This window comes from Ursus arctos, unplaced genomic scaffold, assembly GCF_023065955.2.
Source record: "Ursus arctos isolate Adak ecotype North America unplaced genomic scaffold, UrsArc2.0 scaffold_6, whole genome shotgun sequence".
Classification (NCBI taxonomy): domain Eukaryota; kingdom Metazoa; phylum Chordata; class Mammalia; order Carnivora; family Ursidae; genus Ursus; species Ursus arctos.
This window is the reverse complement of record NW_026623078.1, coordinates 30,372,987-30,390,604: the sequence shown is the minus strand read 5'-3', so window position 1 is coordinate 30,390,604 and position 17,618 is coordinate 30,372,987. Positions and strand designations below refer to the sequence as shown.

The window sequence follows — 17,618 nt, the reverse complement described above, 5'->3', positions numbered from 1 at the left end:
AAATTCAGCTGACTTGACAACATGCTCTGTAGGACATTTGATAGACCACAAAAGCTTTATTTATTTATTTGGGAGAGAAAAAGAGAGAGCATGTGCATGGGAAGGGCAGAGGGAGAGAATCCTCAAGCAGACTCCCTGCTGAGCACAGAACCCAGATGTGGGGCTCGATCCCATGACCCGTGAGATCATGACCTGAGCTGATATTAAGAGTCAGACACTCAACTGACTGAACCACCCAGGTGCCCCAGCATGTGACTCTTGATCTTGAGATTGTAAGTTCAAGCCCCCTGTTGGGTATAAATATTACTTAAGAATAAAAATAAAAATAAAAAATTTTAAATAGAGGGTGACAGAATCAACATGTGGTACATAGAAGCCAAAGGAAAGAGGAGACTTGGCAGCAGAGAAGACTCGGGAGGCTTCCTGGTGGCGGAGAGGTGTACTGACATTATAGGATAGAAAAATTCCAGAGATAAGTTGCAAGGGAATTCAGTACAATCCACACATAGGGAAAAAGCCACGAGTGTAAGATTGGTTACACAGCTAAATCTTGTTCTCATACCTGGCAATTACGCTAATTCCCTGGAAGTAACTTTATATTAGCATTTGCCAGAGTGTGTTTTTCAAGATGGTCAACACACATTTTAAAAATAAAATAAAATAAAATTGAAAATCTGGGGATTAAATAGGTTTCTTTCTTATAGAACTTCTCAGAACTCAAAGTACATTTGTAAATCTCCCCCAGGGATTAAACAAACCATCAATTGTTTTTCCCAAATATCAAGGAGCTAGCATTTGCGGAAGCATCAAACCTGATATCACTAATGGGTAGAAAAGACCAGTCGACCCACGATGAGCAAACCAGTGGAAAATACCAAACCAAAACCTCAGTCTAGCCCTGCTGCTGTGCTTTCAGACTGTAGACATTTGTAGAGAAATAGGGAAGAAAAACAAAAAATAGTGATCCAGCTAGTTCATAGCATTAGGGTATGGCTGATTTTTTAAGTTAATCAATACTGTTGTTTCTATGTGGCTACGTGCTAAAAACTTCACCTACAACAATCCTTGTAAAGTATCTTTAAAATCGCTTTCGGGGGCACCTGGGTGGTTCAGTTAAGCTGACTCTTGATTTCGGCTCATGCCATGATCTCAGGGTAGTGAGATCGAGGCCTGCTTTGGCTCCACACTGGGCGTGGAAACTGCTTGAGATTCTCTCTCACTCTCTTCCTCTGTCCCTCCCCCCACGCTCTTTCTTTAAATAAATAAATAAATAAATAAATAAATAAATAAATAAAGCTTATAAAATCACTCTCATTTTACAGACAAAAAAGCTGGGACACAGAGAGGCTAAGTACTTTTCGCTCGAGATCACACAGCTAGTAACTGACAGAACCAGGCTAACATCCAATTAGGGAGGTGATTCCAAGACTCCTCAAAAGTCACAGCCTCAAACATGTATAAAGCACCTGCCATATGCCCACTGCCGTGCTAAAGAAAAAAAAAGAAAATCACATACTGGAGCAATAATCAATTCCAAAGGCAGCCAGGACTAGTCTACCTTCTCAAGAAGAAAAGTTCAGAGGAAAAGAGTTCTGCCAAAACTGGGAAGAATGAGAAACTGGGCTCAAGGCGGAGGGAAGTGACCACAGGGAACAACAGAAGCCCTTAGAGGTCAAGTACAACACTGTTTAGAGACTTGTGAGGTCTGTGAAGGATCGAGAAAACCCACACAGGACAGTAACCAGCCATCACCTTTGCTGCCCGCAGCAGTGGCTGGAACGCACTGTCATGTCCTGTGTCCCCGAGACGGCAGCGCGAAGCTCTCATGAAAACTTACCCCTGAACCACTTGTTGCTGTTTTACTCACCACAATAGGAATACCAAACACTGGAGTCAGAGGAGTTGCAGATCCAGTGTTGCTCCCCAGGTGCCGTGAATATGGAAGAAAACAGAGTGGAAAAAAGCATAAACGTGAACATGATTCAGTAACTCCAAAACTTTAAAAATACAAGGAGAATCAGTAACTAATCATCAGACTCTTCCCTTTCAGTAAGCAGAAAAGATTTAACTTAGTCATTGGTCACATGATTTCTGCGTTCCTGAGTTTCCTCTTTTGAGTGTATGTATTTAGTATTTGAGCACTTCCGGCAAGAGGAGAGAGGAAAATGATTTAGAATACACTCTTCTAGAACACGTAACGCAAATGAGAACACAAAACTTTAAAAACAAAACAAGGTACTTCCTGGTCAATAGTAACAAAACCAGTATGTCGGTCTCCTTTAGAATCCTGGTAGACTGCCACCCCTTTTCCATCTGCGTTGCTATTTTCTCTCTCTCTCTCTCTCTCTTTTTTTTTTTTTTACAATTTTTTTATAAAACAATTTTTTATGCAACAATTTCTCATGGCCCAGGGAGCTGGACCTATAGGTCTGAACTGAATAGTCTGATGCAAATTATTTCTGCTCTGCAACAGGTGCAGCCACAGGGCAGAGCCAGACTAGATGAGACCGTGGACATGGGATATTAGCTATAGCTCTGCATTGTGGGTGGGTCCACACCAGGCTTGAAAATGCACTTACTTAGGCAAAGTACAGCTCCAGGGAATATTTTGAGCCCTCATAATGAAATGGTCATTATTTTGCATGTGGCATACATTTCAAAATTCTCACTCTGTTCTAGAAAAATAGCTCATCTTTTAGATACTTTGCTACTTAAAATTCTCTGTAGGGCATAGTTTGGGATTAGTAGCCAAAAACAAAAATAGCATGGAGTCAGGGCCTAAAACTCTGTAAGTTTAGAGGAAAATAATCATATGTTGGTAAAAGATTCTACTAAAGAACTATGCTACTTTCCCATTTTTTAGAAAGGCAAAAATCTGTGGGAGGATGGGGAAATGGGAGTTGTTAATGGATATTGAGTTTCAGGTTTGGAAGATAAGAGGTTCTAGGGATCTGTTGCACAGCAATGTAAATATAGTTAACACTACTGAACTTGTGCTTAAAATTGGTTAAGATGGTAAACTTTATATTATATATATATATTTTTTACTGCATTTGAAAAGTGAAAAAAGAAGAAGAAAAACCTGCAAATGCCCCTAGTGGTCTCAAAAATACCATTTCCCGGGGCGCCTGGGTGGCACAGCGGTTAAGCGTCTGCCTTCGGCTCAGGGCGTGATCCCGGCGTTCTGGGATCGAGCCCCACGTCAGGCTCCTCCGCCATGAGCCTGCTTCTTCTTCTCCCACTCCCCCTGCTTGTGCTCCCTCTCTCGCTGGCTGTCTCTATCTCTGTCAAATAAATAAATAAAATCTTTAAAAAAAAAAAAATACCATTTCCCACTAAAAGGAACAAAGACTCTGGAGAAATTGCTGGTTCCGGGTCTGGGGCAGAAAATGTACAAGAGGGAGCCTAGAACACCTTAGCATATTAGATAACCAATATGAAGACTTTCCCCACTGACCAAAGATGGGTTTCCTATTGCTGCTGTAACCACTAATTTAGTGGCTTAAAACAATACAAATCTATTCTCTTACAGTTCTGAAGGTCAGAAGTCTGAAATCCGTTTCACGGGGCCAAAGTCAAGGTGTCAGCAGAGCTGGTTCCTTCTGGAGACTCTGGGGAAAGAACCCGTTTCCTTCCATTTTCATCTTACAGAGCTGCAACCCATGTATTCCTCCATCTTCAAAGTTCAGCATTCCCATCTCTGCTTCCATCATCACATCACCTCTTCTGACCTCCTGCTCCTTCTTGTAAGAACCCTGTAATTACACTAGAACCATTTGGATAATCCAGGATAATCTCCCCAAGATCTATCTATAAAATCCCTTTTGCCATATAATGTGACATTCACAGTTTCCAGACATGAATATCTTGGGGGACCATTGTTCAACCTACCTGTAGACTATACAAACATTAAGATAATGAACTGAAATACACCAAATATATTTTAAACTATGAGCTCATAATTTTTTTAAAGATTTTATTTATTTAAGAGAGGGGGAGAAAGCAAGCACGAGCGGGGGAAGGGACAGAGGGAGAGGAGAGACACAATCTCCAGCAGACTCTGCACTTAGCACAGAGCTCAACGCAGGGCTTGATCTCACAACGATGAGATCACAACCTGAGCTGAAAACCAAGAGTCATATGTTCAACCAACTGAGCCACCCAGGCACCCTGAGCTCATAATTTTTTAAAAGTCTAATTAATCATTAGATGATGCTAGGAAGTCAACTCTTTTGAAAACTGATAAAGGGAAAGAATCAAGCATGTAACCTGACTTTTCTATAGAAACTGAACTACTTACTGATAACCAGATAGTAGATGGGGACAAGGTTCCCTTGCCTCCTTATACTCTTTTCTCTACCTTTAGAAGTATTCAGCTAATATATGAAAAAAGGAAAAATAGAATATAACCATTTTGCAACACCTAATGAATTACTGAGCTTAGGCACCAAGCATCAAGTGTTGCTAACTTCACAAAGAGAGACACAGAAAGACTTTGTGAACTTCTTGATGGATGAACACTGTGGTTGCCAGCCTCCAAAATGGCTCCTAATGATTCTTACTTCCTAGTATCCAAATCCTTGTGTAAGCCCCTCCACCAATGAAAAAGGCTGATTCTGTAACTAATAAAATATGGCTTAATGAGAGTGTGCAACTTCCAAGCTAGATCATATACATCATTGCGTCTTCCATGCTGTTCTTCTCGATCACTGGCTCTAGGGGAAGCAAGTAACCCTAAAGAGAGAACCATGTGATGAGAAACAGGCCTCCCACCAAAAAGCCAGCACCAGTTTGTCATTCCTGTGAGTGAGCCACCTTGGAAACAGTCCCTCCTGCCCCGGTTCTGCCTTCAGATGACAGCAGCACCAGCTGATAGCTTGACTGCCACTTCATGAGAGAACCTGAGCCAGAAGCATTCCCCTAAGCCACTCCAGATACTGGAGCAACAGGCCAGTTTATTATGTTTTAAACCTCTAATTTTTGAGACGCCTGGGTGGCTTAGACAGTTAAGCATCCAATTTTAGATTTCAGCTCAGGTTGTGATCTCAGGGTCCTAGGATCCAGCCCTGCGTCAGGCTACCTGCTCAGTGGGGAGTCTGCTTCTCTGCCTCTCCCTCTGCCCCTCCCCCTGCTCGCTTACACACTCTCTCTCAAATAAATAAGTCTTAAAAAAAAAAAACTAACTTTTGGTGGTGATTTGTTAATGCAGCAATAGATAATATAAGCATCATCATCTATGAATTAGTTTTGTCCAAAATAATCAAATCTCAATCTGATGAAGCCTTAAGTCCTACCAATTTATAGGAGATACAGAAGACAGAGAAACATGTTAGTCTACACCTTAGGAATACAATCAGAAAAGATGTTAAAAAAGATGTTAAGGGCAAAGAACTCTGTTTCTTCAACAGACAATTTACAAGAGAGAAAAAAACAAAGTGAAAGAAATAGAGGGGTCCATAGATTAGAAGAGTCTTAAAAGACATTTCATAAATTGGTGTGAATAAGGCATGAACTTACTTAGGTATTAATCCAAACAAAATGTGGGGAGGGAATTGGAATTTGAACAGACTGGATATTTGATAACTTTGGGGAGAGGGGAGTGGTTTGGGTATTATAATGGCATTATAGTTATATTTTTTAAGTCCTTATCTGGTAGAGTTACAAAATATTTAAGAAAGAGATGTTATGATATCTGGATTTGCTTCCAAATAAAAGTAGAGGGCAATTGGTTGGGGTCTAAATCAAACAATATTGACAACAAATTGGTAATTGTGGAATCTGAATGACAGTTACATTGATTCATCCAACTCTTCTACTTTTGAATGACTGACATGCTCAACAAAAAGGAAGCCAACAACAGAAGTATCTGAAAAAATCAGAATACAATTTCTAAAATTGTGTCCAAGCTATCATTCAGACCTAATGGCCTCTTTGTTACTTTTGCTTCTAAAATCTGGTCTTTCGGGATAATGAATTAGAAAAGGGATTATGAAACATTTTATTATCAGTGGGTATATTACTACTGTAACTCAGATGTTAAGCCAGGATCACCCTGCCTTTTAAGACTCAAAACTGACTCAACGCCCTTCCTGTATAGATAGTGGGAGACTCCTCACCTCCCCAACCTTTCCAAGATTTTACTACACCTGTGGTGAAGGTAGTAAAGTGGCATAGAGAGATGTGTGTAAATTTCTCCTCCTTACCTTGGCCTCAATTGTTTCTGCTGACTTATTTCAGTGATGAATCACATTCTACACATACTGTTCCTTTCCTACTTCTTGGTGTCTCTCCAGAGCATGCACTTGAGAAGTCATCTTTCTCAGTCTTAAAGCTTTTTTTTCTTTTCCCTAAACAACCAAGTTGTCTTCTGAATTATTCTGATGCTAATAAAAATAGGTTTTTCATTCCACTACACAGGTGACAGAATGGTTATATGGATACAGGACATTTGAAGAAAGAGATACGGTACACTCAGAACAAGTGATGAAGAAAGTGACTCTTGGAAGAAAATGTTAAAATTGTTAATACAATGCTGTTTTTTCTTCTAGGAATGGAACTAAGCGTGATTTTTTTTTCTTGCTTTTACTGATATTTGATCAACATTTGATCGTGGAAAAAAAATTTTTATGGAACAATACCACATTAACTGCCAAGATAGCAACAGGTATATATCTAGGGGACATAGGACAGAGGAGCAGGCAGGCAGAGGCCCAAACTGAAGATGGGGATGGTACCATCTTGTTCATCTTTCTGAGACCTAGAGCCTGCCTCCTGTGAGGATCACGAGCTGACTGATCCTAGCAGAGGGCAGGCTCTAGGTCTCAGAAAGAGGTGCACTTTTCCACCTTATGCTCTGTCCTATAAGCCTCTGGCAGCTTCAGACCTGATCTATGAACTCATGATGTTTCTGGGGCTTCCCCATCAACCTTTCTCATACACAGGTAAGCCATGAAGATTAGATTTACCATCATGGCAGATAATTGGAGACATTAGGCAGCTCCATAGAGACGGGGTGTTTCGTTCTATATATATTTTTTTATAGATTTTATTTAGGTGGGCCTGGGTGGCTCTGTCGTTAAGCATCTGCCTTTGGCTCAGGTCATGATCCCAGTCCTGGGATTGAGACCTCCATCGGGCTCCCTGCTCAGTGGGGGAGCCTGCTTCTCCCTCTCCCATTCTCTCTGCTTGTGTTCCCTCTCACTGTTTTTCTGCCAAATAAATAAAATCTTAAAAAAAAAAAAAGATTTTGAGATAGAACGAGAGAGAGAGCACGCACACGAGCAGGGGGTATGACAGAGGGAGAGGGAGAAGCTGGCTCCCTACTGTGCAGGGATCCTGACGCGGGGCTGGATCCCAATCAGGACCTGAGCTGAAGGCAGACACTTAACTGACTGAGCTACCCAGGCGCCCCTGGGTGTTTTGTTCTTAACTATGACTCTGACAACTAGCACAGTATCTGGCACACACCGGGCACTTAGTAAGTTTATCTACTGATCTAAATAGCATGACTTGAGGCCTTTTGTTCCTTGCCAAAAATCCTTCAGAAGAACCAATTTTCATTTTACAATTAGAGGTTAAAAATCTTAAAATGCCAATACTTCATAAAATTAGCATAGAGATTGCAATTCTATAAAAGCTACAGTCCCATCTATTTAGTACCTATGATTTTCCAACTCTGATAGGTTACACCAAGGGAGGAGTGCCACCAAAGATGTCACTACTTAGGTCACCATTTCTCCTGTAGCTACCACATTCAACTGGACATGGAGATCCTTATTATGGGCAACTTTGCCTGAAAAGATAAGCAAAAACCTGTGCTACAAACCAATGGAAGATTAACACTGCTTCCCATAATTTTAGAACTTTTGAAAGCAGTGTTTAATGTGGGCAAAGTTAGTATCTATACACCTAGAAAAATCCAAACGTAAAGGAAAAACAACTCTCCCATTTGCTTTTGACACCTGATCCCCAGCCTAGAGACAACCACAATTATTATACAAAATTATCCATGTGTATGCCAGCATGAACATGTATTTTCACATTTTAAAAACACAAATGGTAGAATATTACAAGATTTGTTTTTCAAACATAGCATATTTATTATATTGGAATATAATTCTCTGAAAATTAAAAGTTGTTTGATACAGTTTCAAATTATTTCCCATCAGTCACTAATAGAAAACAAAAGTAAAGGCAATTTTATTATTATACATTGGAACATCAATCACATTTAAGCACAAATCTAAAAAACAACAGACTCATTTCTCATCTTTAACCTGTTTCTTCTCACTGTCTTCTTCCATATCAAAAGTGAATGGTTTGTCATAACCCATTAGGTGGTTATAATCTTCAGGGTTTGGAAAGAGCCCTGGATTAACTAACAGTGATTTCGTTTTAGCATAAAATGTGGTAAACACATGTGTGCTGTCTGGAATCTTCACGTCATTCTGGTGAAACACTGTACTCGTTTCTAAAAGTACAACATTGTAAGTAATGGCTTTGTAAGTGTCTGTTGTAGCTTCATGGTACAACCGAACGACATAGCCTTTTGTAACAAAGTGAAGCAGTGCTGGAGTGATCACTGTGAAACTTCCTATGATGCCATAAAATAATATTTGCAAAGGCAGACTTCCAAACATAATATTGTTCTGTGCAAAAATGTATGGTAGTAATGCAAGGCTGATGACACTTGTAGAATAAGAGAAACATTTCACACCTAAACGGGGGGGGGAAAGGGATAGTATTAATATTTATAGATTTTATAAAAGCATCAATCTATCCAATTAATTCTTCCACCTTTCTTCTTATATCATCATCAAAACAACAAAATCAAAACACACATATAGTGATTATTTTCCAAGCTCTGTTTTAAGTACTTTACATACTTTATATATTTCATTCGTGACATTGTCAAAAAAACACTATGAAACAGATGTATAATTATCATCCTCACTCCCATTTAAGACATGAGAAAAATAAAGCACTTGCTCGATGTCACAAAGTTACCCAGAGGCAGGCAGTACTGGGATTCAAACCCAGGCAATTTGACTCTAGGGTCCAGGCCATTGGCCAGTACACTGTACTGCCTCTCCAGGTAGGAAATCTGCTTTAGGGTTAACTGGTCTCCACTTCAGTTCCCCAATAAAAGATTTAATATTACTCAAAGAGCCTTATGAATACTATAAATGTTAATTCAGTTACCAGATTATTAAATAAAACTCTATTAATAAGCACTTCCATATACCTAACATTAAATGTTCAAATATGAGACTAACATTATTAGACAAAGTGCCCAGGATTAAAACAGCAAATCATCAAAAAACACAACACCAGTGGTTAAGAAATATGTGGGAAATATATTCAACTTCTTTACCAAGAAAAGACATTCAAGTTAAAACAGTGAGATATTTTTTACCTGTCATAGTAAAAAGATTAAAAATCAATGACTTCTGAAATACATATTTAAAAATGCTTAAAATGGTAAATTTTAAGTTATGTATATTTTACCACAATAAATAAATGACTTAAAATGTAAATTTCTCTTAGTTTGACTGTATGATTTTAACATGATCCCAACAAAAATACCATCTGTTTAGAAAACAGACAAGTTGAGATCCTAGACAAGTTGATTATAAAGTTAATTTGGAAAAACAAAAGAAGAAAAGAAAGGTTGGGGGGAGGAATTAGATACTAAAACATAAGACTATAATTAAAATGGTGTAGTGCTGGTGCACAAATAAATAGATCAATAGAACAAAATGGGAAATCTAAAAATAAACCTAACTGCTTATGAAAATTTAGTATAAAGATACAATCTCAGGGCACCTGGGTGGCTCAGTTGGTTCAGTGTCTGACTCTTGATTCTGGCTCAGGTCACGATCTCAGGGTGGTGAGACTAAGCCCCGTGCAGGGCTCCGTACTCAGCATGGAGTCTGCCTGTCCCTCTCCTCCTGCTCCTCCGCACACATTCTAATAAATAAATAAAACCTCAAAAAAAAAAATCTCAAATATGTGGGCAAAAGTGGTGTTGGGACAACTGGATAGCTATACAGAAAAAAATAAAATTCAATCCATCCCTCATACCATCTACCAGGAAAATTCCAAAAAATCCTGAGATTTAAGTGTAAAAAATAAAGCCATAGAGATATAACAAAACATCCATGAGGTTCTTTATAATCTGAGAATGGGAAAATTTTTCTAATTATGACTCAAAACACAGAAGCAATCAAGGCGAAAGACAGGTAAATCTGATTACATTATAAATGTACATGGACATAAACAAAGTAGAGACAAATGAGAGAAAAATATCTGCAACCTCCCCAAAACTGCCAAAAACCAAAAAAGTTTGACAACACATTCTGTTGGTGAGACTATAACACACTCTCACACACTGCTATTGGTTGAAGGCTTAATTATCCTGCATCAATAATTTAAAAATAATTCCTTCCTTCCTCCTACAGCTATGACACCAGTACACATACAACATGGATACAATGGAGACAAAGATGCTTCCTATATAAAAGCCTCCTTAGTCCTTCCAACTACCTCTTTTTTCCCCATAACTTTGTCACACTATGGTGGGTTGAAGAGTGTACCCCAAAATTCATGTCCACCCAGAACCTTCAAATGTGACCTCATTTGGAAAAAGGGTCTTTGCAGATAATAAAAAATTGAGATAAGATCATCCTGGAATAGGGTGGGCCATAAATCCAATGAGAATATCCTTATAAGGACAGAACGGGACAGAGACACAGAGAGGGTCATCTGAATTAGGAAGCAAAAATTGGAGTTATGCAGTTATGTATCCATTAGCCAAGGAACACAAAGGATTGCTGGGAGCCACCAGAAGCTGGAAAAGGCAAGGAATTCTTCCCTAGAACCTTCGGAGAAAACATGGCCTTTATCAACACCCTGATTTCAGAATTCTAGCTTTCAGAGCTGTGAGAACAAATTTCTGTTGCTTTAAGTCACCAAGTTTGTGGAAATGTATTCAAAAGCCTGAGGAAACCAATACACATATATACTTTATTTTTCCTGGATTGAAGTAATTACTATCTTCTAAACATATTCTGGGATTTCCCATCTTTGTGTCTTCACTCATACTACTTCCATGCCTGAGATGCCCTTCTTTCACAACTCTTCATGTTCCAATTCTACTTATCCTACAATAAGACTACTATGACATCTGTAATTATTTATTGATGAATTAACAAGAACTATCAACTAAAAGACCCTTCAAATGTCTTTAAATGAGGCCCCATTTGGTAGTTTAAAGAATCTCCAAGAATGGTACCTCTATCCTAATGTCTCTCACTCAGTTTTACATAGAAAAAATATTTCTCTCTCAGTTTCCACATAGAAAACATAGTAATCCCTGAAAAGGATACAGAGTTGAGTACTGAAAAAGCTCAAACATTAAATTCCTAAACAAATTATAATTCTAGAACTTTGAATACCATGGATAGCTATGCTATTCTACAAACATAACATCCTACCCACACCAAAATCAATTCCTATTTACATTCTCTTCTTTATAGAATGGAGTCAAATGGAAGTAAGAAGTAAATTAATAAGCAAGAAATAAATTAATAAGCCTTTCCTGCATTTGAAGAAACGGTGTCTGTTCAGAAGGAAAGGTATCATGGGTATCACTGTTAACATCTCTCAATAGTATAAAAACAGGTATCCCAGGCCAGAGATGGGACACAGGCTCAATGGCCTATTCATGCACTGACTCCTGGAGAAATTTCTGATCACCCAAAATGGATTCTCCCAGTTAACTTCAGAGCTCCTCTTAATAGTGATTACAATCAGTCCTTATTGCCAAAGCTTTAAATACCTAAAACTGTATTCTAAACATTCTATTTTGATGCCATACATTTGAGAACATAGAGATTTCCAGAGTAAATGTTAGATGATCGATGACACTGGCATAATCAAATACAGGAATGCAAATGCAGGTGCTGAAATCTTATGGTTGACTTGGCTATACAGTAATCCTTCAGACATTTCAGATTATACTTTAAGATTATTGAGATGAAACACAACTTCAGACACATGAACAAAACACATACCTAAGTTCTTCTGACCTCCCTAATAAATTATTCATACTAAATACCAAATTAAGAGCTAAGGAAACAGCTTCAAACTTGTAGCTATTTAATACACTGTCTTGGGCACCTGGGTGGTTAAGCGTCTGCGTTCAGCTCAGGTCATGATCCTAGGGTTCTGGGATTGAGCCCTGCATTAGACTCCCTGCTTGATGGGGGGTCTGCTTCTCTCCTTCCCTCCATGCTCTCTCTCTCTCAAGCAAATAAGTAAAATCTTTAAAAATAATAATAATACACTGTCTTTGTCTTCTCCAGTACTCTCTACCACCCAGAAAAGACACCAAATAAACATGTTTCTTGAAAATGCTAAGGTGACCTCAAAAAATGTAAAAGAAATATATTTTTTCATTATAGAAGTATTATATGCTTACTTTAACTGCCAAATTTTAAAATATATTTTTTCCTCTCCATATTCAAACATTACACAAATATACACTTTTTGTCCTATTTTGTTGTTAAACATCTTGGGAAGTGACTAAAGGATGGAACCTTTAGTACCCAGACATAAGATCACAAAGTCTTAACAGTCTTCAAAAATCTTTTTCAAATCTCCTAAAAATGCAAAGCTCTCATACCTCTAAATCTTGATTCAACAGGCCACAAGAAAAAAAAACAATTATAACCTAATTTTTCCTCATATCTTGCAATTAAGAGATGTTAAAACAAGAGATAACATATCCGAAGTACATTTTTTACAACTAAAAGGGGCCGAGGGAGGAAATTACCCTCACTTCTTATTACCCACCAAATACTGTTCGGGCCAGATTCCCAGTATAAATCAGCCTTCCATCTTCTGATTTTTCAAGTTGTGTATGTAAGCACTGAATGCATCTTTCCCAACAAGGAGGTATCTATTGAAATAGAGACCGTTATAACGTGAGTGCATAATAAAGAGCATTTTAGACCAATCTTCAATTTTTTTAAGTTTTTAAAATTATAATGAAGAGTAAAAGAGAACCTGTCACATGAGGTGATTTAAGGAATTCTCCCAAATAATTCACAGAGCTGAAGAAATCAAACTAACAAAATCGCTGTCCTTAACTCCAGTCACAAGTAGTCACCTGCTGAGTTGGAGTTTGAAAACCTAGGTTTGCATCCCTGCTCAAGGCTTTTTAGATAAAGTGTGCCCTTGAACAAGTGAAAAACTTTAATGGAACAATTTCTTCACTCTGTGGTTAATGAAAACATCACTCTTGTTCCATTGTCAAAATTCAAATGCATTAGCTTTTCAAAAAATTAATGTTACTATAATCTAAGTAAAACATTGCAAATGCAAATTGTTTAAGTCCAGACCGTTAAGACTTCTAAAATGTTTATACTATAGATAGTATTTAAAAAAAGTAACTCTTTCCCTATTCATCCCGTTGTATCCCTTAGTTCCTCTTAAGAAAATATTTCACTTGAAATCTTCATCAAATTTCACAGAAACAAGAGGTCCCCGAAAGTCTAAAAATGAATTTCACAGCACACACCCTTCACAATGCAAAAGGTATGCCTAATCCCTTTATTCTGAAGTTTAATTCGATTCCAATTCCCATGTTAAACATTTCTTCCAAGTTTCAATCATTTTTGCGAATTCTGATATTTTACAGAGCAGGATTAGGAGACAATTTATTCAGATTAAAATGAGAGGATTAACGTCTCCATCCCCTTTTTCAGGGAGCAAAAGAATTCCTTAAAATAGCCTCATCTAATAGAAAATAAAACAAACTTAGAGTCAGGTTGAGTTCTTTCGGTTCGGTCACCAGGCGGTGCATCTAATTTCGTTGCAAATTACCCCTTCCGAGCTTCCGCTCAGAGATAGAAGAGAAAATGGTGAAAGTCATCACAAACCCGCTGGGTTTGCAACCACCTGTGAATTACTTGGAACCGCCCAGATGACCACCACTTTCGAACGGATACCCCTAGGCTCGTGGGTGCTGTAAACCCCGGGACCCCTGACCTGTTCCCGAGTCCGAGGCACGCTGCCTCTGCGCACCCCGCAGAGGGCTCCTGCCGCACCAGAGTCCCCAGGCCCGACGCTCCCTCCACCCCCAAACCCTCCCTCGGTCCTCAAGCTTTCAGAATGCCGACCTGCGTTCGCACCCGACGCCCGAGAAGCGGCGAGGCTCCCCGCAGCCCCACACTTCCGCAACCAACCAGCCCCGAGGAGCCGCTACAGGAGGCCACCCGCGAGGCCGCCACCCTATGGCCTCGAAGAGCGGCGGCCGCCCATGGAACCGTCCTCTTCCCGCCGAGCCGAAGTCCGGCCGCGCACGACCTGCCCAAGGTCAGAAGCAGCATCCCGCGCGTGAGAAGCGGCGGCAGACGGCGCTACGGCGACAGGGAGGAACGCTGAGACCCAGCTCCCCACCCGACCGCGGCTCGAACCTGCAGCGCACGCCCCGCCCCTAGAGGCCCGCGTGGGCCGGATTAGCCGCACGCGCGTGCGCAGAATACGTAGCCTGCGTGCAACCTTCCCTGCCACGCGCGTTCCCTACGGACGGAGCTGTGAACACCGCACGCCCGCCTCTAATTGCAAGAACACGCAAACGCTCAGCCTGCGTGCGGGTTCCCTTCCCAACTTGAACGCTTTGTAATGAGAATGTGGGAGGACAGAGAGGTGGCCATGCACAAAAGACAAAGCCTGGAACCCAGCATTATCTTTTATTCTCGTGGGCGTCATTTTCTAGGCCCCCAAATCTATTTTCTTTCCGGAAAATGATTGTAGCCTATTAGCACAGAGTAATAATACTTTATGCGACTTGGACAAAAATGAATGGTAATTTAATCCAACCTTTGGGTTGGTAAGAAATAAGTGAAGCTTGTTCATGTGATGCTGATACTTGACATGTGTCTTCTGGAATTCTTCACAACCGTATACACGTTTGTTCATTACTTGTTAAAGAGGTATTGAGTGCCTATTGCCAAGACTAAGGAGAGGATATAAAGATACTGCATAAAATTGGGAATCCACTGTACCAACACAGTGGAAGAAACACCTAAAAATAAGCTAAAGTATAATGCTGCAGTATCATTAAAATGTACCAATTTACAAAATTCAGAAGCCCAAAAAACAGCATGATTATTTTCAGGTTACCTGAGTCCTAAAGGATGAGCATCCAACCGGTTGACACTCCTCTGTTTACTATTTCAGAAGAATGTTTTTGACTCCAGACGGTTTTGGCATAGGAGAGGACCAAACTAAAAGTCTAAAATAATATCACCTTTACAACTCCTGTCTACTTTTTTCTGGGTATCCAAGGGATAAAACTAAAGGGACCAAACTAAAACTCTAAAATAATATCACCTTTACAACTCCTGTCTACTTTTTTCTGGGTATCCAAGGGATAAAACTATACTGCTTCTTTATGAATGACTTAATTTTCTTAAAGTTATCTTCCACTTACATTTTAAAAACTCTTTCTGTTTAGTGTGATCCTACAAACATCAATTATCCATTTTACTTATATGTTTAAAATTTTCTGTTAATATAGTGTTTTTATATTGTTACAAAGATAAATTGAGACATTAAAATTTTTTGGTTTATTTGAGCAAAAATTTATTCGAATTGGGCAGCACTAAACTGAAGGTGATTAAGAGTCCTCCACCGAGAGGAGCTAAGGGCAAGGTTTTTCAGAGAAGATGAAGAAGGAAAGCAAGTAAATTATTTGGCTATAGTTTAAGCAGTTGCATTATTTGGGAAAATCTACTTGGCCGTTTGTGATTGGTTATTCTTAGATATATACAGAAATTGACTCTGTCTTAGGTTTTGGTTTGTTTCCCATAGGCTACCAAGGTATTTGAGCCATCTCAGTCTAATGGCTTCCTTGATTGATTTCTTAAATAATATACTGAGAGAACCTGAATTTTAACTTCTGTTAAGCTTAGTTTTTTCCAACATATTCTGTAAACAAATGAAAATAATATTTGGTTTACTTCTCGGTGTTTCTAAATAGCTAAAATGAGATCATATTCTGAAAATTCTGTGCTATGGAATTATATTGAATTGTTATTTATGCTTAAATAGATTTCCCAATTCTAGTAATATAGAGACACTTGTTGAAAATAAAGTACTTGAATGGGATTTTAGAATGATACTAAGACTTTAAAAAATAAGCCTTGATACCCCATTCATATCATCTAAGAGTTTCCCTTTAAAAATGGACGCTGATGGACAATTGAAAACCAATTATCACTTGTAAAATGTATGGCCACCATTATTGTGTATCCTTTCTGTTTGTATTTTAACTATCTTTTCTCTCCATCCACCATCTCTCTTTCCTTTCTTTACGGTGAGCTTAAAGGCAGAATGGCATGATGGAAAAAAAGAAAAGAAAAATTTTGGTAAAGCTAGTATATTGATAAGAACCCTAAATATTTCTTTATACATTACTGGTTTAAAGCATATACTAGGAGAATCTTTCCTGAAAAGAATTTGTCAACAGATTATCAAAATCTTTTAAAACGTTCATATTCTAAAGAAATAATCAGAAACATGGTCAAAGATTATTGCAGAGATACTAAACACACCATTACTTAAAATGATTTTAAAAATGGAAATGAGGTAGAGGCACCTGGAAGGCTCAGTCTAAGTATCCGATTCTTGATTTTGGCTCAGGTCATGATCTCAGGGTCATAAGATCAAGCCCCACATCCAGTTCTGTGTACTGGGTGTGGAGCCTGCTTAAGAGGCCGTCTCTTCCCATCCTCCACCCTCTATCTCTCTTTAAAAAATTTAAAAATGGAAACAAGGTAAATGGGTAAATGGCTAACATTAAGTAAATACTTAAGTGAATCACAGCACATTTATATGATGTAGTTCTATACAGACATTAAAAATGATGCTTTTTGAGATTTTGGTTACAGAGAAGTTAAATTGGAAAGTTAAGAGTATACAAAACCATATACACGCAGTATGATGATGTAAAAGTGCATGGAAAAAACAAACATCTGCAATCTGTATTTTTTTTGTAATATTGACTACATAAATAAAATTTTAAAATACAGTAAAATTTTGCACAAAAGAAAAAAGTCCTAGACTAGATCTTAGCCCTAAATCTGGCATTAGCTAGTCTCAGTATTCTCACCTGGAAAATTCTATCATTCTCTAGGCAACTAATACAATGATCCTTTAGAGAGTGATGATGCAATGAGAAGAGGAAGAGAAGGGAAGAAACCAACACTTTTAAAGTAAAGGAGGAAAATTATGATTGAAAATGGGACCATGCCTCCTCCCCTCACCCCACTGCATCTCCTCCCAGCCAAACTCTATTCTGAGCTACCATTAAAACCAAAAACTTAAAAAACTTTTTTTTGCAAAGGCTTTTAAAAGTTAACCCAGAACACTCTGTCCGTTAAAAGCAATGACTTTTATCTGCCAAATCAACAAAACATGTCTTTCAAGCAAAAGTCATTAATTAGGTCAGTAAATTTTGTTTCGCCTGTATCTATTTTCCCTTTGTGGACATTGTTAACACAACAGCGCCTAGCTGAGCAACTCGAAATGGTGTCTTGGCCCTACTTTCC

General features: G+C 38.7%; 2 protein-coding genes across 2 annotated transcripts in view; both read right to left on the bottom strand.

Moving 5' to 3' along the window:
* LY96 (lymphocyte antigen 96) overlaps positions 1-12,943 on the bottom strand; it is a 38,099-nt gene extending 25,156 nt beyond the window's left edge. Inside the window, exons 1-3 of the mRNA XM_026495869.4 lie at positions 12,856-12,943; positions 3,531-3,611; positions 1,868-3,284 (exon numbers count right to left, since the gene is read on the bottom strand). Coding sequence (XP_026351654.1) covers positions 1,868-1,979 — 112 coding nt within the window. The 5' untranslated portion in view covers positions 1,980-3,284; positions 3,531-3,611; positions 12,856-12,943. The remainder of the gene's footprint in view (positions 1-1,867; positions 3,285-3,530; positions 3,612-12,855) is intronic.
* Positions 8,075-14,514, bottom strand: TMEM70 (transmembrane protein 70). The gene is made up of 3 exons (XM_026495870.4): positions 14,184-14,514; positions 12,856-12,961; positions 8,075-8,716 (listed from the first exon to the last, which is right to left on the bottom strand). Exons 1-3 carry the CDS (start codon positions 14,391-14,393, stop codon positions 8,259-8,261), a joined length of 774 nt encoding a protein of 257 aa, XP_026351655.2. The 5' UTR covers positions 14,394-14,514; the 3' UTR covers positions 8,075-8,258.
* Between the last annotated feature and the right edge of the window lie 3,104 nt (positions 14,515-17,618).

Coding starts and splice junctions, on each gene's coding strand:
- TMEM70 (XM_026495870.4), bottom strand. CDS start 14,393: ATGCTGCTTCTGACCTTGGGCAGGTCGTGCGCGGCCGGACTTCGGCTC. Junction 12,962..14,183: donor GGCGTCGGGTGCGAACGCAG/GTCGGCATTCTG, acceptor CTATTTCAATAG/ATACCTCCTTGTTGGGAAAG. Junction 8,717..12,855: donor TCTGGCCCGAACAGTATTTG/GTGGGTAATAAG, acceptor CCCCCCGTTTAG/GTGTGAAATGTTTCTCTTAT.